At 38.3% G+C, this 22636-nt stretch overlaps 2 protein-coding genes across 6 annotated transcripts in view; both read right to left on the bottom strand.

Moving 5' to 3' along the window:
• LOC143348038 (uncharacterized) overlaps nucleotides 1-22636 on the bottom strand; it is a 50799-nt gene that overhangs the window by 27381 nt on the left and 782 nt on the right. For 2 of the 5 annotated variants that reach the window (XM_076777802.1, XM_076777806.1), the window contains exons 1-2: nucleotides 13119-13445; nucleotides 4183-4243 (exon numbers count right to left, since the gene is read on the bottom strand). In XM_076777802.1, the coding sequence (XP_076633917.1) occupies nucleotides 4183-4216 (34 nt within the window). In that variant the 5' untranslated portion in view covers nucleotides 4217-4243; nucleotides 13119-13445. Of the gene's footprint in view, nucleotides 1-4182; nucleotides 4244-12131; nucleotides 12153-13118; nucleotides 13446-22636 lie in introns of those variants that run through there. The other 3 variants (XM_076777804.1, XM_076777803.1, XM_076777805.1) reach the window with 2 other exon arrangements.
• Nucleotides 19941-22606, bottom strand: LOC143348055 (quinone oxidoreductase-like protein 2). The gene is made up of 8 exons (XM_076777855.1): nucleotides 21982-22606; nucleotides 21453-21686; nucleotides 21199-21390; nucleotides 20939-21120; nucleotides 20735-20826; nucleotides 20547-20661; nucleotides 20334-20463; nucleotides 19941-20222 (listed from the first exon to the last, which is right to left on the bottom strand). The coding sequence occupies exons 1-8, from the start codon at nucleotides 22210-22212 to the stop codon at nucleotides 20169-20171; spliced, it is 1230 nt and encodes a 409-aa protein (XP_076633970.1). The 5' UTR covers nucleotides 22213-22606; the 3' UTR covers nucleotides 19941-20168.

A 22636-nucleotide genomic window follows, 5' to 3' on the forward strand; every position in this document is an offset into this window, starting at 1 on the left:
AAAAAATACGTCAAAGTACCTCCTTGATTTTTTCGCATACTAATTGATGTCATATTAAACTTCATGTGCAAATCAATTTTAGCTGCTCAAGGTTGCTCAAACCGAAGGAAATAGTAAAAATCAGCGATATTAAACAATATATAATAACAGATGAATCACCTCTCCAATCAGATACGAATACTGACTCTGATTCAGATATAGGCATAATATAATATATAATTCATTTAAAAAATATATTTAAAGAAAAAATTTATTCAAGTGTTAATTTTTTATCCTTTAATCCTATATTCTATGTACTCCAGCTGATTAATTCGAATTTTCAAGCATTCTCGATAAACTGACAAACAGAATTTTCATGTGACAACAAAGCGTAAACGAAAAAATTAACAAAAAACTTTTTATTCAATAAAAAATTAAGATCACTTTAAATTTGTTAGAAAAATTGCATTTTTTTCATCTGTGCATCTTTGTATCCTCTCTAAACAAGTATTGGAGGTCTTACGTCGAAAATTGAATAGTTTAAGTGTTATTAATTTCGTCTCATACTCCCATACACTCGTCGCACTGTGCGCCGGTAAAAGCTGTTTCGGAATAAGATTTGCACGACCGCGGGAGTTAGTATCGATTCCTCCCGTCGAACGAGACTTCTGAACGGGTCTAAACGACGTGAAAGCGTTGTTAGGAAGGAAAAGAAGAAAAAAAAACGGAACGACAGGTCGATGAAAAATTGTTCCCAGCGGAGTGGAAGTGCGTATGGCGTTATTACTACCAATTATTCGGCAACGTGAGAGAGTGAAATTAAGATCGTGACTGACTAACACGCGTCTTACGTGACATCGGCACCGTGGAGAAACACGCTTCGAAAGGTCTAACCGCATCCTTGCGCCGCAGTTACGCGGTTACGTAAGGAGAAAAGTCAGACAGACAGGCAACTGGAGAAGGACAGACAGACTGTCAAAGAACCGCGTCGAGTCGAATGGGATTCCAGAAAATTGTGCACCCGTTCACGGGGGAATCGAACGTTAAGTCGACGGTCTTCCTTGTTTTTCTAACGCGTTGATAGTAGGGTCGTTCAATAAGTTCTTAGAAAATCCAAGGCCTGGCGCTCATAGCATCGAAAATGGTTTGTTTTTAGTAAGCATCGTGACTCACTAGACAACTGTCAAAGTTTCAGTTATATCCACCGCATGGTTTCATTTTTATTGTCGATCGAAACAAGGAATTTCCTAAGATAATGCACGGGTGCACACTTGTGCAGTTTCGATGGCCAAAATCATGGAATTAAAGTTGGAATTATTACAACATCCACCGTATTCATCGGATTTTACCCCCAGTGACTGTTTTTTATTTCTAAACTTAAAGAAAGGACTCGGCGGACAACGGTTCACGTCGAACGAGGAGGTCACCGCCCAAGCAGATGCCTATTTTGAGGACCTTCCGAAATTTTACTTTTCAAATGGCTTAAAAATGTCGGAGAAACACTAAGAAAAGTGTATAGAGCTAAAAGGAGATTATGTTGAAAAATAACAAAAAATCTACCTAAAATAATTTGTTTTTCTATCTTTTTCTGAGGACTTATTGAACGACCCTCCTACGAAACGCCTCGACGAACGCTGGCCTCAACAGGTGACCGTTTAATCAATACGAACACCGTCTCCACGGATTAATTTCATTTGATTTCACGCCAGTGACTTCTGATTCGCAATAATTAATCCTCGATTGTTACGTGATCGTGATAACGCCGCGATCGCGTTGGTCATGATTAATGAACTGGCGTTTTTACGCGGGACAGCGAAAGTTAATTATTTCGATCGATCGGCTATTAGATTCTATCGAGTCCGTTATGCAAAATTCTTTGCAGCGAGCCGGTTATTTATAGCACCACTGGACAATTTCAAGACTTTCTATACGCCTGTAGCGTCTAGGATCAACTAGCTGCAGGAGTTTGTATTTTCGACGACCTTTCCATTACTGTCCACGCAATTGCATAACAGACCAGGGGTAATGTCACAGTAATCTGACATAACGATTCTATCATTTTTACGTTGTACCTTACGGTGCTAGATAGTTGTGTGTATACAGTATAAAAGTGTAAAAATAATCTCCATTACTTTCTACATACTTTAATTCCTTGGTTAAAGAATGGTATCAATTTTAACAAATTTTGATCGTTCGAAGGAAAACAATGCGGGCTCCGTTTTGAATTTAAAAATACTAAATAATAAAAAAAAAATTAGGCATGAAATTCTTATTTTGATATCCTCATTACTTGCTACGTATTTTAATTCTTCCGTTAAAAAATGGTATCGATTTTGACTTTTGATCGTCCAAAGGAAAACAATGCTACGTTTTAAATTTCGCCTCCGTAACGGTATTTTCACCGACGAAATTTGTTTCTGTTGATTTTAATTGAAACGCGGAAACGGCTGTATCGTTTCAATCATTCAAAAATATTCTTCCGCATGTTTCACGCTTCGAGGCGAGCCACGCAACCTCGTTCGTTCACCATCGAAGAAAACTTTCTTTGGCTTGCTTGCGACAAGGCTGCGGGCAACGGTGTTTCTTCGCATGCGTGGCGACGCACGCCCGCGCATCACAAACGTATTTACCGATGATTCATTTGCGACACTGTTCGCCCGTCTGTTCGCCAATTTATGATTTTGTCCGCGTACATTCGCAAGCCACTTGGTTCGCGATCCTATTAACACCGTTCAGGCCTGGGCGTTTTGAGAAAAATATAGTTACATTGAAATACCACTAATCCGAATCGTTGTATCACTTTTCAGTTAGACAAAAGTTTCAGATAACTTTTCTTTTCCTCGAGTGTTTAAAATATGAGAGTTTATTAGTTTTAATATCACGTAATTTTATTGCGATTAAAAAAAAACTCATAAATATGAGACACTTTTAGAGCTGTTGCACGAATACGGTTGTATTGATTAGATTTCCTGCGTGCGCTCAACTAGCCACGTTTCTTGACCACCAACAGTGATTATCGCAAACGCGCGAAACCACTTTGTGCGAGTGTCGTTCGCATATATTCGCGTTTATGTAGGAGCTAAGTGGAAGTTGCATCGGCTGAGTCTGGACAATGGAATGCGGTCTCGTGGGACATCCGTCCGTGAAACATCGCGGTCGAAGCACGTGGGATGATCGGTACATCCACTTGTCGATTTTATTCTAACTTGTGATGCGATCGAGCTCTGAATCGACTTCGATACCTTCGTCTTTAATGAGACGCGACGGTCAGTTCAATACAGTCCACAACAAAAACCAATCTCTCAGGAGGCACCGAATTTTAGGGTGGAACTTCTGGTAATCGAGCATGCACTAAATATAGTTCAAGAAGAAGGCCTCTAAAATGGTGCAATAGTATCCGATCCCAATACTATTCAAGTACTAAAAATCCATGCAGAATTAACTAAAAAAACGAAAGCAGCTAGAAAAGCAATCACAAATTCATCTACAAACACATATGAAAACCTTCATTTTGAAAACCTAGAAAATTGCATGAAAAAGAAATTAATGACGAAGTGGGACATAGAATGGATCCCTCTGACGTTAAAGATGTCTCCAATTGCATCTTTGAAGGTGCCAAAGATATGTAAAAATGACATAATTTGCATAATTTATTGTTAAAGTCAAACCCTGAAATACTACTACTTTCTGAGTCATCAACTAGTTAAGAAAATTTCGTGCAGAGCTGGAAAAATTCAAATGTTTATTTACTATCGGGTTTTTCAAATAGCCATTTCCTCCGGTCCTGGCTTCCAGCAGTCAGGTGTTCAAACAACGCGGCAGAAAGATGCAATGCAACTCGGCTGCATGCTTTATGCACTTCTTCCGTGCATTGTTCCGTACCCTCTTTCGAGGACCTTGTATGCAACGAGAGAAGTTGAGTTAGGTCAACCCCCGATCTGAGAGTGCAAGTTCCTCTTTGGTGCATTGTTTGCGCGATGCACCATATTGCACTCGCTTTATTTCATGTCAGGGAGCATATGCATGCAACGAACGCGAACGTATGCGACTCGCGAAAGGGTTGGAAAATTGGCTCGTGTAAAAGTTCGTTTACTTTTACGCGAGGCAAAAAAAAAAATTCTCTTTCTTGAAATTATTCAAGATCAGAGTGCAAAGATGAACGGAGTTCTTAATAACGGTGAAAAGTATTAACCAAGGACTCACCCTGCAACAAAAATCCATGCAGCGCGAGGTTCATGGCTACCAGGTGATCAATTCCTTCAGCCTGAAACCAAAAGAAATAATTTTAATCGTTTTCAGCTGACAATTGCACTGTAAATGGCAGGACATCGATTAAAATAGTTGTGAAAATGAAACTTGCTTAACTTAACTATAGCTTTTATACATTAAACCACTATTACAAGCAACGAATAAATATTTACAATATCTTGTTAATGGTTAAACAGGCATGTATAAATAGCATTTACGAACGGAAATTTTTTCACTAATTGCTTCAAGCGTGAATTATGCTTTAAGAATAATTCGTCGAATCGAATGACGAAACATCGAGCAAAAGATTCATGGTTTACGCAAAACAGGAAAGATGAACAATAATGTGACACTAAGTGATGCTGACTGCAGCTATGTCGCGCGGAGGCGTGGAAGAATTTCTCAGGCAAACGAAGTCGCCTTTGTCTGTCAGTGACTTCACATATTTCCAGGTAAAGCTGCTCGGTAGCTTCGAAGAACGCGTTATTCCTTCTGGTATCGTTAATATTTAATCTGGTAGCCAAACGTTCGAGTCGTAGATGCGTCCAAGTACTTCAGAATACCGAGTGTATGAAAAGTACAAGATTTAAAATTCGAATTTCCCGCGCAATCTCGATCGCTACGCCTCGGGTCTTCAAGATGTTATTATCCACTGTATTGGGCGCAGAATTCGAGCGAAACTCGCATACTTGATGGTTCCCATTTCGTCATACGTGGCCGTGCTGAACGTTCGACGAAATTCGAACATGTGCAGGCGATCCCTGGCGACGCGGCGCACTCGAAACTCCTCGTTCTGGGCACAATGGCCGCGTTGCAGCGGAAATAATTCAGGTCGAGCACGTATACACTAGCGCGTAACGGTGCTCTCTACGGACACAAAACTACCAACGCAATTCCACGTCCGGAATTATTTCTAGCACAACGGACTCTTTTTTCCATTTTTCTGCTTCCGCTGACGCTGCAGGACTTTCGTCCTTCCTTTCTTCCCTCGTAGCCTAAGACCGTTCTTCGACCTTCAAATGACATCAAATGTATCTCTTATAGTTTTCTATTTGTTTAAAGAAAATCTCAATACTAGATGAACTTTATTGTTTTCTACAACGTTAGTAAAAGGTGACAAAACCATTTTCGTGTTATTGAGATATGGGGCCATATCGCCAACCGAACGAGCGATGTAGAAAAACGATCTGGTTGCAACATTTCTGGGAGTATAGACGTGGACACGGGACGAAATCGAGTTCTCAATAAGAAATACGTAAAATAGTTTCATCAGATCTTGTAATACTAGTGACGCACATCGAGCGCCACCCAGTGATACAGTCTTTCGCGTGGCAAATCACGAAAATGTACAAGTTCCCTCTCTTCGAAGGAAGAACCGACGTGAATACGAAATCGAGGAACACGGTCGCTATTAACGTGCGTGCAATTCGTAATCGGCCCTGGTCTATAATCTTTTGTACTGTAACTTCGAATAGTTGTCAAGAACGACAAAATACCTACATGTATCTACCGATAAACGCGAGTAATTTTAATCGAAACGATTAAAAACCAAGTATTATTTCCTTTGTCCGTTCGTTAAATTTTGCTGGTGACTGTAGGTACAGCTGTCTTATTCCGTACTTTTTTATATAAACCGATGGTTGTCAGTGTGTGAATAATTTGATTCGTAAAGAGGAGAAGGTCGTATGCACCGTTGTTCCGTTTCTTTCTCGCTTTTGCATCCACAGCGGCACTCTTTCACTTTAAAGACGATTTTCACCTTATGTAAAACCGGCACATCGGCCGTGACTCGTTTCCATGGCGAACGACTTTCCCCGATTCCGTATCGCAGACGTTATACACTTTAGAAACGATCGGCGCCACGCCTCTTGCTAGATGGCGTGTAATTACTCGCTTATTTTTGGCAAATCGAAAATTTATTCGCAATTCATTTGTAAACCAAAACACAAGTTCCGTACGCGCTCGAAAATCGTTTAATTCGTTAACTAGATCGTTAGCTACCATTTTATTATTATTTCAGTCATCGTGATATTACGATTTAAACAGTAATAATATTGTTGTGTTGTGCGTGTAGTTTTACTTCATTTTGCGAATTGCAAGCAAAAGAAAATGTCTGGTTTGCAATATTTTTCTGCATTTCACTAGTTTTTTTATCTTTTTGCTGATGATTTTTCAGGTCACTATATGGAGAATAAAGCGATCGACGAGAATGAAAATCGACTTCCATTTCGTAACCGCTGTTTGAACAAATGGCCGCCTAACGAGACACGCCTGATTTGCTCGATTGTATTCAGCAATTTCCACAGGCTGGGTTCTAATTCCATGGTAAGAAGGAAAGTGAATTCCAAATTGAACGCGGTCAACGTAAAATGTTCGTTTAGCATATGTTAAACTTTTGGCATTCTTATTTTTTTTTCTTTTTTTTTCGAAAGTAGAAAATTCAAGGACGTCTGCATGGAAGTCATGGAGCAACAAGTGGACGAACGAGAACGCTTCTGTTTAGAAATTCGTTCAAGTCTAGTGTCTCTGGGCATACTCAATAATTCCGATAATTTGAACAAAATTCTTTTAACGCGTTAAATGTAAAATGTTTTTCAATTTTCAATTTGTATTTATATTAAATACTTTAAGTATTATTTAAATTTAAATTACTGTTCTATGTCCAGAGATTTATCATTCATTGAAATTGTCTAAAATATTAATTTTTCTTCCTCAAAGTTTACTATTTTTACGTTGCAAAATTTCACGCAATCGCCGTCTGTTTTTTCAGGAACATAAAATTAACCTTTCAACTTATAATAACAGTGGTTCTTCTCCGATCAGTTCCGACGTTATACGTAAATATTTGCCGCCATTCTGTCGTTCTATTCGCATTTTTTATATCCTGTAATAGTGTCGCCTAGTGTCAAGGTAACACAGCTAAGAATTCACTTCGCAACAGACGGATTTAAAATCTGTTTAAAGAAGCACGGCGCATCCCGGACTTTCTAAACCGATCCGATCGAGCAATGCGATCGCCGCGAGTTTATTCCCTTTCGTGGCGAGTCACGATCGCGTTCGGTTCGCTTCTTCGTTTCGAAGGAAATCATTTTCTCGGTTCGAATCGCAACCAAACCTCCACCAACGACCCTTGTTTCCGGCTTTGGGTCGATCAACCGGACATTGCCTGAGACCTTGCGATCTAGATCAGATCATCGGTGAAGATCGACAAGCCTTTTTACGTCTGCGTGCCAAAACTGAATAAAAATCAAGTTTGTAATACGATTATTTATTAGTAGAATTTTTGCTGTTGCGTATTCTATTTTGTGTGTCTTAGAAAATTATTAATATAAACTGAGCGAAGAAGTGATTCTAAGCAAGACTTTGACTTTGTCCTAGAGCTTTAACCTTTCAAAGTTCTCGAATGTCAATTTTCCAAAGTGTTGAATTCCAAAGTAGTAAAATCCTAGAACCCTGAATTATATTCCCAGCGTTCTAGAGTCCCAACGTCTCAGAAAACCAAAATTCCAAAGTTCTAAAACTCTCCCTAAACTCCCGAAGTCCCATAATCTTGAACTTTTAAAAATCCTGAAACGTCGAAGTCCAAACTTTCGAAACTTTAGTATTTCTTGATTTCGGAATTCGTAGATTCCTAAAAGTCCTGCAGCGTAAACCTACGCGACTCGTATCGCTGACCTGATTCGCGATCGAGGAAGTGGCCCCAAGCGGCCAATTAAATTAGAGTATAGTCGCTTGCTCGCGCGTTCGCTGAAAGAATTTCTAAAACGACTTGTTCCTACGAAAGTTGGCGTCGTTAAAAAATTGAAAAGCGGTTGCAAAGAATTGTCGAGCGTCCGAATGTTCGCAAACGTCGAACGTACAAAATTTACATTCGTTTCGCGAAATGCACAGGCTAAAACGATTTCACACGAAAATCGACAGCTGCTCACGGCCTGAGGATACATATAATTCCATCCATACGATTCATCCGGCTTATTTGCGATCTTGCGTAACATACTAATTATCGCTCCAACGATCAGCTCTTCGTTATAAAGCAATAATAAAGTGTTCTTACTTAATCGATGAATACCACGATAAATCCCTCCTTCCAAAAAACAGACTCTGGTCTGGAATTTCTCTGCCTATGTTTCCTACTCGTGTTAATTCGCAGTTTGTATTTGCACGAATTTTTAAGTTCGGATAGACGGAGTTCTAAAGTAGTTCTCTTTTTACGCAAGGAACACCTGTTACGTCTAATAGTTAACGAATCCCGGACAACGTTCTACTATCGACCCAGAAAATCTTTGGGCTGCTCGATGAACGAAGGTAAACGGGGAGTCGTGATTCAACCGGGTATCCATAAATCACGGCGAAGAGCGCCTCTCGATCCGCGATCGAGGCTACGGGGAACGGACGATTCTAGATCATACGATGAATGAATCGCAATCTAGAAACCGTAAATTGTTTCTCTTTTAATTTTCAATAGCTACAGGTTAAAATTATTTTTTATTCAATATTCTTAACAGTTCTTTACTGCATTGCAAGCTCCAGTTTTGCCTGCATCCTTTGTAGAACCTACATTATGCAAAGTAAAAAGGAGTAACAAGTCTTATATAACGATGTAATGGATAAAGTAGCAACTTTATTTGTAGGAATATTTGCATTAGAAGGGACGATACGAACGAAGATACGCTGAACGTGCATTCGTCAGAGAATCAGTTCGATCAATCTTAAAGCGTTACTTGTTCCATTACATCGTGGGAATCGGATGATTTAGACAAAGACTAATTGATCACACGAAACTACGTTTGCTTTCACTTTCCATAAAATCGTTTCGAATTAAAGCATTCGACCGCGAGCCATTGCATCGAATTCTTTTTTAATTACGTTATTGATGCTCTAAATTCCCGATTTCCTGCGTCTGATCAATAATTTAAAAAAAAAGGAAAGTGTTAACGATAATTAAACGCATATATCCTGCTGGCTTTCCAACTGCGGTATAAAAAAATGTCCTATCGTGCATTTAGAAAGTAACGTTATCCATATTTAATGCAACTCTTTAATATATCCGAGTGAATATTACGAAATCGTTGCGAAAGCATTGCCTTCCATTAGGTTCCGTGAAATGTCAATTTTCTGGTCGCGACGTGATAAATACTTTCGATCTTACCGAATGATTTTTTGTTCTCCGTGTAATGTTCCTTTGGACGATATTTTCTAACGATTCGAATCGCGCGAGCGCGCTCCTCGATCCGTTTGAGCGTATCGCATGGTTCAACAACTTTATTTGGCAACGTGCTTCAAAACACAGTAATTTATTCCACGCTGGCCGCGTGAAAATCAAATAGGTGATAAATCACGCTTGTCGTAGTGCTTCTCTTACCCAGACACTTTCGAGGAATTCATTAGAATTCGTTAGAAGTATCGCGACACGCCGCGACTGCATTTCGACGTTGCCCAAAGAAAATTACCAGGGCTGAATTGACCAGCGAGCAAAATAAACACGCGCCTAGGGGCATCGTAAGAAAGGGTATTGATATTATTACACAGTGTCTTTTGAAATTCTGATAAAACCCGATCAGGCCAGATGTGAGAACGCGAAAGCGCAAGAATGTTTCTCACGTCGATCACGCGCACGTATTCCAAAGGGACACGTTTATGTGTAGAATTCAACATTGCGTGCCGTACTGGTTGCAAGGACACAAAAATAGAATATCGAGTTACCGTATCAGGATCTCCAGAGTGGTATTTTATATAATTCGAGGGGCAAGTGTCGCTAATCAACCGACAAAGGTTTCCCTGTTGCGGTTTTAGGGCTAAGAAAAAAAAAAGAAAAGCGAAAGAGGAATTGCAGCCGGTGACCATACTCTTTCCGTAATATGACACATTCATGAAAGTCCCACAATCCATTTCGCGCTGTAAAAACACCGTTGCGCAACACAGTATCGATAATCGTTAGAGAGCTATCGATCGACGGTGTCGATAAGGCAAGAAAAATAAGAGAAAAAACGTTGTCGGTACATTCTCTTTCAGAAAAAATTGTGAAAAGCTGATCCGCTGGAACTCTGGCCACGTTCCTGTCAGAAATCTGAAATTCTACTTTCTTTTCATACGATTCTCGAAGAAGTTAAAGAATCCCCCAAAAACTTGCTGAGCGTAAACAGTGAATCTAAGAAGTTAAATACAGTCTTGCTGTGCGTTTGAAAGAATTATCAGTTTGAAAGCAAAAGAATCAATTATTCAGATAGCTTTCCATTTGAATAATATATTAACAACATACTAAAGTTATACAATATACTAGCTCGATTAAATTCTGATACGTTATTCGTGAAATATTTGTTTTGAAAATAGAGTAGTCCTTTTTCAACTTGTTAGTTTTTCGTTACGCATTCTTCTCTCGGAACTCGCGTCGAGAAAATGCGAAATCGATACGCGTCGATTGTCATTGCTAGTAATCGATACTACGCGAACCACTTCCGGATAATCATGCGATCGACAAACTTCGCGAGATATTTTCCACGCGTATTATCTAAGAGACGAAAGTGGATTACGTGTGTCGGGACGAAGGAAAGCAAAACGAGCGAATGAGATTTTCGAACTCACGCATTTGCATATTACTTCAATCGTGCAAATAGCCTGCGATTCGTTTTCTTTTTTTCCATTCTTTTTCGTCGCTTCGGTAATCCAGTTCTTCCAGTTGTTGCATAATTTCAAACAGAACCGACGTTACAGCAGAATTATGTAGAATATCTTTAAAAAGTACAAAAAAACATTTGTAAAATGTATGTTTTTAGGTCCTTTTCTATCATTTTTTGGCAAGGGACTATATCATTTTTCGTATCGAAATATGTCACACGTATTTTCAAAGTAAAATAATTATAATTGATCACTTTGCATGTCCTGAAACGGAATAAAAAGGAAAATATTGTCTCATGGTTTGAGTCATTTTACAAAAAAGATTCTTTTCGATATTCCTTTTATATAATTGAGAACGAAGTAATAGACGGATTATTGTGCGATATGTAGTTGACATTTTAAATTTGGCGCCATTATAGGTAGAATACAGGTGGATGAAGAACAATGGATTCTAATAATGGGAAAATTCAGATGAAAAGTGAATTAAACGAAACAAAATATTTTGATCGACCGATAAAAAGAACTTAATTCTTATTCAGAGCCAAAAGTATGAATTATTATCAAAGAACGTATATTAAAAGATTTTTATTGACCCGTGATTTTTCGAATAAATCCTCGATCTTTTGTTTTTGCAAAATTGTAGCATTATTTTGTCCTAAGAAAACGTAGGGTTGGTAACCGGAGGTCTCGATACGCACCCGGCGAGAAAATGAATATACAACACGTGGTCGCCATAGGCAGTGAAAGTGTTCAACGAAATGAAGACGTTCTCATCAAGGTTGATTTTTATCGAGATATTGAACTAGGTTAACGATGATCGATTTTGCAATTTGTTAAGTTAAATAAAACTGCTTACTACATCATAATATTTTTTGCAGGAAGTAATTAATATCGAATCTCTGACGAACTCGAGTTTAGACACACGCCGCGTACGGAATTTCTGTAATCGCATAATTGCATATACGTCGAACTCCAATTGGCATTCGCCGCTCGATACATAAAAGACTGAATCGACGCTTATCTGCTCCTGGAACTAGTTAACTTACTATTGTTAATAAAAATTTTATCGAGACACCTAAAGCCACCCGATATATTATATTACGCAATTTCAGATAACTGTCGTAACGATTACCTTTCATGCTATTACGGTGGCAGTTATCAGGCGATAGTTAAAAAAATCGCATGGAAAGATTCGACAACAAACGGTTGACATTTTACGGGGTGGTTACATAAAAGCTGTTTCCGAATCGAAACAGTGAAACTTGGACTATCGCGAGTAGGATACTGACCGTTGCGACGTGCCAATACGACGAGAACTGCCTGCAGCGATAGTTGCTGGACAACTGGGTAACCAGTTAGCTTTCATTTTCGATAACTGCTCGTTCAAATGTCTGCATTCTTTCTAAAGGTCGCCTAACAGCGTATAGAACCGTTAACCGTGAAAAAAAAAGTTACCAAACGAGTTGATAAATCTTTATCGAGTTTCCTGAGTTTCGTTTATAATTTGGCATTTGTCCAACGGATCGATCTTAGATTTAATTACGTAACGTCGCTGAATTACTCCGCGGAAAGGAGTACGTTTACAGTCGACTCGGCTCATTTTCCTATCGATACCGCGAATCGACTACGCGGATCGTAAAGTCGAGATTCCGACGAAGCATTGCGATCGTTAATAAGCGACGAATTAAACACGAGTAAGACGTTCGAGACGCGAGAGAAACACACGGAATTAAAGAATGTTTAACATTCGATTAATCTTGTTTACCTGACCGTTGATCGGAATCAACGTTTCCTGATATGTACCTCTCGATCGTTCCGCCGCTTTCATGTGCACGTGCGGAAAACACACAATGTTGTTTTTCGATTGGCTATACGTAACGTAACGTCGGAAGTACCGGGAGCCTTCCGAGTAGGTATAAAACCGTACTACAATCATTATCGTTGCGTTTCTATTATAATAACTCGAGTAATGATAAAAATTAAAATAATCCTTCGTTTTGAAAATTGCTGGAAACCAACGTCCCCGAATGGAAACACTCCCTTAAGGTACGAAATATTTTCCTTGACGCTTTCTTATATTTAGAGAATTATATCCTTAAACCTAAAGGTAAACAAACAAATTTTAAACTCTCCGATAACAGCGTTATACTGGACAGAAAATATTTTCACCCTATATTTACATAAGGATACTCGAATTATTTGTTATAAATAGAGAGGGAATGTACAATTGCGTAGAATCACGTGCAAATGAGTGAAGAACAGAGAAAGCAACGAACCTGAAGTATCCTGGAAGCCTGGTCCCCTCGGGATAGATCCTCGTTCGACGACCTCTGGAGGATCAACGGCACTAGGAGCGTTCACCAGGTTGCCCGTCGACAGAACTAGCTATCGGTCCCGGGAAGCACGCAGGATCTCGCGCATGTTAATGCAGAGAGCTTCCTCACAATCGGCACAACTCATTCTGTCCCGAAACGCGAGCCCCGCATGCTCGATCCTGCCGATCGAGCGTCGATCCCGCACACCACCAACGATTACACGAGATCGTCTCGATTACCCTCGATACGTATCCACCTGAGATATCGTCACCGGTAAACACTTTCTCCCTCCTTTTCCCTTTCTCTCCCTCCCTCCCTCCCGCGCAGGCACGAAAATAACCGTGATTGCACAGAACACGTCGACGATTTCTTCGGAGTCACGAATCCTCGGGTCGAGCGTGGAAACCGGCACGTGCCGCGATCGACGATCGGTTTCCCGGATGATTAGCTCGACGTTTCACCGTTAAGACTCGATCTCAAGAGCTTGGAAGCCCTGGTTCCAAGACGACACCGCGAAACGATCGAGGATCCGCTCGAACGTGATCAGAACGATCTTAGAAACGCTTTAAAACTCTCTCGACCAGTTGGATACAGCCTAGAACGCCTGGAACACCTGTTCTTTAATGGCTGGACACTTTCACGAGTTACGACGAAACGGTCCAGCACTCGTCGAATAATTCGCCCGAATTCTGTGAAACCGGCGTGAAAACTCGATTTTCAGAAGGTCGAGGTTCCTTCCTCTGCCCGGAGACACTCGAAGGGTACACGGCTCGCCGGGATCCACCTCGGGATTCGTCAACCTCGCTCCATGGAAGCGGTCGTCAGACTAAAGTCGTCGTTCCACTGGAAACCGAGTACGTGCATGGGTTTCTTATCCCTCCTGTCAGCTCGAAATCCGTTCTTTCTCTCTCCTTCCCGCTCGCACTCCCTGGCTACCTCCCTGTCGTCGCGAACTCTCTCTCTCTCTCTCCCACTCAACATTTCTGTCACCGGTGTCCATGGAAGGGATACCAAAATCCAAGGATATCGGCCAACCGATCGGGGAACAAAAAATAAATTGCCACCCGCAGTTTGGAAACACGCCGACCGATCTTTTGATGCAATTTCGACTGGCGAAAATGTCACCCGGATGCGAGAACAACGCGTCCAGATGGAAAAATCGTCGGTGTCCTTCGAACGATCCACGATTCACGGGACACGTGAAAGTATATTTTTCGGAAACTTAAAGTACGGTCTTTTCGCTGTTCGAAATCGCTAGACTAGTCTAAACAATATTAATATTCGGACGCTTTATGCCTCATCGTAAACTGTTTTACTTAACCCCTTACCGTACAATGACGAGTCTGACTCATGACAAGTTCTTGATGTCTTTACAATCATGGAGCTACTCACTCTATATTAAATTTTATATATTAAAATCAACACATTTTAACATTCACGAGATATTCGTTAAACCAATCTATTCTTTTTCGTGGCCATTCTTTGTACGAACAAATTTAAACAAAATTAAATAGTATACGTTTGAAAAATTATTTGGAATTAAATCGTACGTTAAGGGGTTAAAATACCGAATAAACTTTACAAAGTAATATCCAAAAACAAAACTGACAAAGACATCGTTTAATTTTTCTTATGAAACAATAAGAAATTTTCAGTCGATTAGAAAAATGAGAACGACGATATGTTTCTTACCAGCGAAACGAGAAATATGATACTAAAGGAAAGGCTATTATTGTAGTATTATTTTTTAGATTTATATAAGAATTATAGAAAATAATAGCGAGTGGAACAAAACTGTACGCTGCTTCCATCACCCACGTTGTAGTCTGTGTACTTAATTTTTCATTTGCATATCGCATGTATAATGTTTATAGTACAGTAGACTCCATTTATACGAACCCAACGGGGAACAAGCAGTTTATATAATGAGTCTACTGATTATCCCCTCTGCTTGAAACTTTTCGTTCGTATGACTGGAATTCTTGTTCGGGTAAGTGGCGAGCGCAAAAGTGCGTTCGATGATTGATCCAGGAACAATAGATCGAATCGTACATTTGAAGAAAAAAAAAAAAAAGAGTAGCGAACGGCATTGAGATAACGACTGGAATTCATACTTTTCCTTCGACTGGATACGATCGAAACGAAAATAGAACAGACAGGAAGGTGGAGAGAAAGAGAGTGCCGTAACGAGAACCAAGAATCAGCTGAGAAAAGTGCAAGGGAAAAGTGAGCTGGATGGCCTTCGCGACAATTCACTCGTTACCTCTTGTTTCGCCGTTCGAATTCAGTACTGCTAGCGAAACCAGTTGACTTTCCGTCAATTCCGTCCAATCGGGGAAAGGAATTGCCCTGTGGACTGTCTTCGACGAAAAGAAAACGGCTCGTCGTGCAAGAACAACAATGATGTAAGTAAATTTTATTTAAATTTGGAGAGCTATGCGTATCGACTGGTAATCGACTTATCAATGTCATCGAGATCGTGATCTAGTTGGCGATATATCGACTTTGTAATACCCCGTATTCCGATGCTGCAGTTAGAATCGAGACAGTGGCGTATAATTAAAATATCCTGTAACCGTTCTAATTATTACACAAAGCCGATCTCTGGTCTAATGTCCCCCGCGTAAAAAGAATCTGATCCTGTGGCTAGATGAGGAATCGTTGTTCTCGCATACAACGATCGTATTAAACCTGGCAACAGCAGAGAAAGGCGGCCACCCACCAGCTTACACAACAAGCTTTGCTCCAGTTATTAGTGTATCACTCTTTTGCGGGTCGACCTGACGAACCGTGGCGCGACAGGAGTGTCATTCGTCATACAACTTGATAGGGCATTTAGAATGTACAACAGATCTTGAAAAAATAGAGAACTTCTCGAAGCGTTGCGGAATCTACAATGCGCAGAATCATATAGAAAATCAAAACTGAGAGTCTACGCGCGACTAATCAATCTTTTTACGATCCTCGAAAATGAAATAATAAATACAGGAAGAGTCGACACTCGGTTTCGAGTCAACAGAGTTTTTGCACAAATTGTAAAGAATAAATGTTATTCGCGATTAGTAAAACTCTCCTTAGAATTTAAAAAAAAGTAGAACTAATGTTTACGAGTCCGCTTGGAAATATGCAAAATGCCTTAGTATTTTTCTCGACTACTGTTAAAATAGTTTTTGGTTCGAATCGAGTCGTTGAACGTTTCGAGCTTATCGACGATGGATTAATTATTGTCAACGTGATCGGTGAAAGTGTTATCATCCGAGAATGCTGCGCAATAGGGTAGTATTGTCGGTGGAAATATCTGTGTGCTACCAGAATTGACTGGCACAACAATACGAGCAGAGCCATGGTCTCTGCATAATATTAGCGCCGGTCTGTCGTAACTTTATTATTGGCTGCTACTGACCGTGCCCCGTAACTATGCTGAGGCATAGAAAAGCGATCATAATTACCAGCGCCGTTTGCAATTTCCGTGTAACTCCTGCTTCGACGCAGATATGGAACACCGAGGAATTAATTTTTGTTTTATAGAGGGCTCGTAATGGACTCGCAGCGATTTTCTAATTTTGTAATTTACGCGGAAACACGAGACACAATAATGTAATGCAAAAAAGTATGCAGCAATTTTTGTTCGAGAATAGTTACGAACGTTAGTGATGTGGCCCTGGAAAGATTGAAAGTTCGAAAATTTTTGTATTCGTCGGAAAATAAAAATGTTTAATCGAAGTGACATTAAATTAATCGTCTTTATTAAGATACGGAAAACTACCCCCAACCGTTCAGAGTAATAAAGTTATGTATACTTTTCAACATTTCAAGAAGAAAATGTTTGTTTTGAAATGGCATATATGTACATTTGGATAATTTTTCTCAAGGTCATGTTTTCCAAGATTTTTAGATCATCGACGTTTTCTTCGGTGGGATCACATATTTGTTGTGGTATTATACTTAAACCGAATACAATGATCTATAACAACGTGACCTTCAAATGACATTGAACTCAGGAATGTATAATCAACGACAACTCTCGTTTAAATTAAATTGAATGTTCAGAATGCCGAGTTTTCGTAATAATACAAAGATTTAAATTTGCCTCTAAGATTTTGAAACATCGTTTCAATCGTTTTCGATGAAAATACCTTCCAATTCAGTATACCGATATCCAATAAATAGCGATTCGTGGACACTGTGAGCGTTTCAAGGGTCGATGGATAATTTCAACAGCTGTAAAATGATTGCGTACAGAGGACAGTTTCACGCGTGTGGCCAGATAACGGAGAGCAATTTACCGGTCGAGTCGAAAGGAAAGTCTTGCAAATGTCCCTTGCTCTTTTCTAATCATATTAGCATATCTAGGCGAACCGTGGTCTCAAAAGTGATTGTACAGATACGCAGTCGCAGAGGCCATTTCCTTTTATCGTTCTTGCGGACAGAGCGACAAATGCCGCGTAAGTGCTACGCGGATATGCGACTGTCGTAAGTTCTCCCACTCGTTTCTCTCTAGGTACCTATTCTCGCCTCTGCTTCTAACATCTCGTTCCTGTTTTGCAACCGAGGCCAGATCCACGATCAATCCACTGATCATCGCGCACGCTCGACAGATTAATTTCCTATCGCAGACAAGAGGAACGTCTCTCGTTAGTTATGCGCTGATGAAAGAGACGACAAGCGAGTTCTAATTACTTCCTTTGCTACGTTGACTATCAAACTCTCCTGGAAGAGTAACTCTGGGAGCCGTTTGAAAACGTAATCAATGTTGTACGCCAATTTTAATCCCATTTTAGTACTTCGCCGGAGGACACGTTGAAAGGCCTGGCCGTGTCCGAGCGTTTGTATGTTTTAGAGTTACAGAGTGTAGACGTTTCTCTAATGGCTCTAATGGCAATATGCTTAGACGAAGAACGAGAAGGGAAGGCAATTTTGTGCTTAGAGAAGAAGAATTTAATATTTATGATTGGTAGATCGCGAACAAAAATTTCTCTAAAGTTTTATGACTATATGTATAATATTGCAATCGATTATCTTTGGTTGCCTCATCATTTTTCCCACTAGCGTAGACCTACCAAGAAGAAAATTGGCCCGAGAAACGCTCGCGATTAATAAATCGCCGTTGAAACACAGGTAAAAGCAATGTTCGTAATTCTTCTGTCTCCGACATCGGTGACACGTCGGTGGCAAGGTTTATAGAGAAAGCAGGATTTGCATAAGGACTCGCGTTATCGAGCCGGACTGGACAATTGAATTTTGAAATCGCGTTCACCACACCCACGATTACCTCGGGAGATACTACCTTGAACCCGAACCGACTATATGATTAACGATATGAAGGCATTCTAATTGTCCTTCGTTGTGGCGGAATAAAGCACAAAATAGCGTCTGGAACGCGCGTAGCCATACCTCTGCGAAGCATAAATTTCCAAGGTGACCACGAAACCTGGCTTCGATCTTGTTCTAATAAAAACGGTTCAGCAGAAACAATGGATTGGAACAGGACCTAATAAAGATTAAAGGTCGTTGCGAAAGACGACGGTGTAAAAAATGTGTGAGCCGAAGTGATAAATATTAACGCCTATGCGTTCGACATTACACAAGAAGTTTGGAAGTAATCCAAGTGGGGGAAATTTTATTTGCGAATAACGGATACAACAAATTTTTAATTCGTACGTAAACTGGCCTTTGTATCGTTCGTTAATGGATTCTAATTTAGAAATAAAACAAATTTTTTTTATTCACGCTATTCAACCTCATAGTAATTAGCAATTCAGCACATCACTGCCCAATTAATCCACATAAGTATAAAGTACAATGACTAAAATACTAGAGATAGCAAAGGAAGACAAAATCACTACCATTAGGGGAACTTGTTTATAATTGACGATTTCATAAAGGACCCGTTCTCAAGACTTTTACTTGAGTTTCGATCGTTGGTCAGTAGCTCCGCAACAAAATGCTCCAGTTTTGATAAAAGGGCGTTGAGCAACCGATAATGACCGCGACCGAGTTAGTATACCGCTACCTAAGAACAATCGTATGTGTGCAATTTTCTCTTGTCTCAACGTTGTGCAAACACGCAGCCCTTTGAAAGAATGGAATATTGACTGTCATGAAAATTACTTGGTATACAAATTCTTTAGTATTTTATTCTCCTTTGTGTATACTTTTCATAGTATGTAATATTCAGAACTGAGTTTAATGGCATAAAATGTATTTGAAAATAAAGTGTTCAACTATATTGAAAAAAATAAGAAACTCGAAATGTTCGAGTAATCGAGTCGAACAATCCAAACATTTCTGTATTCGATATCCTTCAAATAATATATAAAGTATTTATTAAACTTTTGTATCTTAGAAAAACGAATACTCTTTAAAGTAAAGCAAATACAAAGATAAAAAGTAATTAATACCATAATTATTAATAGCATACTATAGTGTCCGGAAACTGGTGGTACAAGCAACAATATAGTTACTGTATGTACATAAAAAAATGAATTTAAAATATAAAACAAATTTTTTTTATGCGTGTCTTTGTTTTCAAGATAACGATTCAAGCGCGATCATGGCTTATCTAACGTGTCTGACCATTACTCTTTATTTCTACTTGTGATGAGTGTCTGTAAGCATATTGGTACGGTATTATTCGTTTCAATTATTTCTAATTAATTAAAAGACAAGATCGATAAAAAATAGTTAATATTTTTGTTTCATTTTCTCACGTAGAATAACCACATTACCGCTTGTACCACCAATTATTGAACAAAATAAAGGTAAATAAATATATTTCCTCAATTATAGAGAAGTAATAAATTTATTAAAGGTTTTGGTATATACTACATGAATACGTTTTGTTAACATTTTTTATATTTAATAAAAAGCGTAATTGATCCTTATGCATAGTATCTTACAATTACTGTCTCTGCCTTATCAATTATTGTATTTCTTTAAAAAATATTAATAATAATTCTGCATATTTGTAAACCTTAGTTCACTCATTGCCTCAAGATTAAGTATTCTATATTATTCCGTCACTTTTTCAACCTCAGCTTCTTTATTCTTTATATCAACAATAACCTGAGAAATTAACAATTTTTTTTTTCTGATGTTATACAAACATTCGCTCACGGTAGGAATTAAAATAATCGATTGTTAAAATTATAAACTGTATAGTAACTTTGCACTTACTTTTCCTGTACATTTGCTGTTAAGAATAAATTCTAATGCATCATTTACTTTATTCAGTCCAACAATTAACACACGAGTTGGTTTAATGAGGCCCTCCTCAAAAAATTGTAACACATCTTCCCCGGCTTGACTAATTAAATAAATGAAAGCATTATAATAACTTTCATTAAATAATTTCAAACTTGATATTCTGTTTAAAAATAAATTTTATACCGATATTCTTCAGGCTTTTGTTTTCTATATTCTCTTAAATTAAATCCACTAACACTGAATTGATCTGAATCAGTCTTAGTTATGGTTGCTGCTGTCCCAGCAATTATTATCCTCCCTTTGTGACAAGGATTACAAATAAATGAATTATCCTACATTACATCATCATAACAAATAAACTAATCATATACCTTCACGTGAAAGGTGATGTACTACCACAGCAAAACTATTTTCACACAATAAATCTTTTATTGTGGCACCACTTTTGTAGACAGCAGTAAAGCTAAACAATACAACATAGCAACTACTAGTGTTTCTTACTAGATCAAAGTCTCTTGTAAGAATCATTAAAACTGTCCTGAGTTCAATTCTTATTGGAAACACTGACTACTTACCAATCTAGAACTTGTTTAAAATATTCACCATCAGCATCATCAAAAATAGCTTTAATGTTTTTCTCAGCAGCTACTTCTTCTATCTGTTTTAATAATTTACGATCTTTGAATTTAAAGGAGGCAAGTACACCTTTTTCTCGAGCAAGTTCTGCTCCATCTTCCGTAGCACAAACAGCTATTACCTGAATTCATAACTGCTATAGCTAACCTTCTAAATTCTAGTAGAACACATTTATATTGTGAATACATTAAAATCTAACCTGAGCTTTATATACATTTGTAGCCAAATCAACTGCTGCTAAACCAATACTACTCATACCAACATTGATTAAAATCATGTCATCCTCTTGAATGCTAACTTTCCTTTCTAATGCAACTAAAGCGTTAACATAATCATTAAGTAGGCACACAGCATCTAGTGACTTTACCTCACTAGGCACTTTCCAGATATCCTATAAATTTCATTTATAATTTGGTGTATACAAAGTTGATTAACTTAATGAAACATGCTTACGCTAACTTCTGCTATGCAATGTTCACTTAAACCTCCATTAATGTCTTTATTAAGAGCAACAACCTTATCTCCAATTTTATACCCACATTTTTTTGCCTCTTCACCAACTTGAATCAATTTTCCAACAAGTTCATGACCAAGAACCATCGGCAATTGTTGTTCAGATGTATATAAATTTTTAGCTAATAAGACATCTGATGCATTTAGAGTACAATAATTAACATCGATGAGAACCTATTAAATTAAATTCTTGTGTTGCATACAAAATTAAATATGATTGTATAGCTGTTTAACACCCCATAAAATAAAATGTAAAAGGATCATTAGAACAGAGCAAATTTAAGAGCAATTCAAGAGCATTATAAAAAATAATTTAATTTGAAATATCTATATCAACTAGGATGTGTTTACTTATTCTTTTATGCGACAATTATATTACGATGGATTATATTGTAAGTCATTACAAAAATTACATTAAAACATATTCTAAAATACTTCATTCAAGTGTTTTTTTTATTTTCGTACTTACTTCATTCGCTTGTGATATTTTAGGAGGTTCTATTGTTTCTACAACAAGCGGATTAGAGAATTCTTTTAATACAGCGGCATAAACATTTTCAGAAGCCGGAATTTTTGTGCAATCGTTTAGGTTATTATTCGTAATACAAATAAATCTAACATTTCTTGTTCGCGTTGACAATATCTTTGAGTGATTTCTGCAAAAACGCATTAAAATTCTTCTCCCTACCGAGGCCGACATTTCTCCCAATTATATATAAATACTATTTAAATACGTAGGAACATAACCAGGATCTTTAAAGAGCCTAATTTAAGTTTTCGATAAGTATTCACGCACGCGCAACACTAGTATAGTATGAAACTAAAATTTGAACATCAATGAGTAAAATCGAAGCGCGATGCGAAATAAGTTTACTTTAGTTTAGTGTTAGGCGCTTAATAATAATGTAGCGCCTACTCTAAAGTGATTTCATTACGAATAAAAGCACGACAGTAGTATTTTATGAGATTATTTTATGTATAAATCAAGGAATAATATTACCAAGAAGACGATTCTTTTATTTGATAGTTTTAATTATTTTCAATCACCGATTTTACGAAATAAATGATAAATAATAACGGATTTCATTTTAATCGATTTGCCATATTTAAATATATTTCATCTA

Source organism: Colletes latitarsis, chromosome 11 (genome assembly GCF_051014445.1).
Source record: "Colletes latitarsis isolate SP2378_abdomen chromosome 11, iyColLati1, whole genome shotgun sequence".
Taxonomy (NCBI): Eukaryota; Metazoa; Arthropoda; class Insecta; order Hymenoptera; family Colletidae; genus Colletes; species Colletes latitarsis.

Coding starts and splice junctions, on each gene's coding strand:
- LOC143348055 (XM_076777855.1), bottom strand. CDS start 22,212: ATGTCGGCCTCGGTAGGGAGAAGAATTTTAATGCGTTTTTGCAGAAAT. Junction 21,121..21,198: donor CAAATGTATATAAAGCTCAG/GTTAGATTTTAA, acceptor TTATGAATTCAG/GTAATAGCTGTTTGTGCTAC. Junction 20,464..20,546: donor CAAAAGCCTGAAGAATATCG/GTATAAAATTTA, acceptor TTATTTAATTAG/TCAAGCCGGGGAAGATGTGT.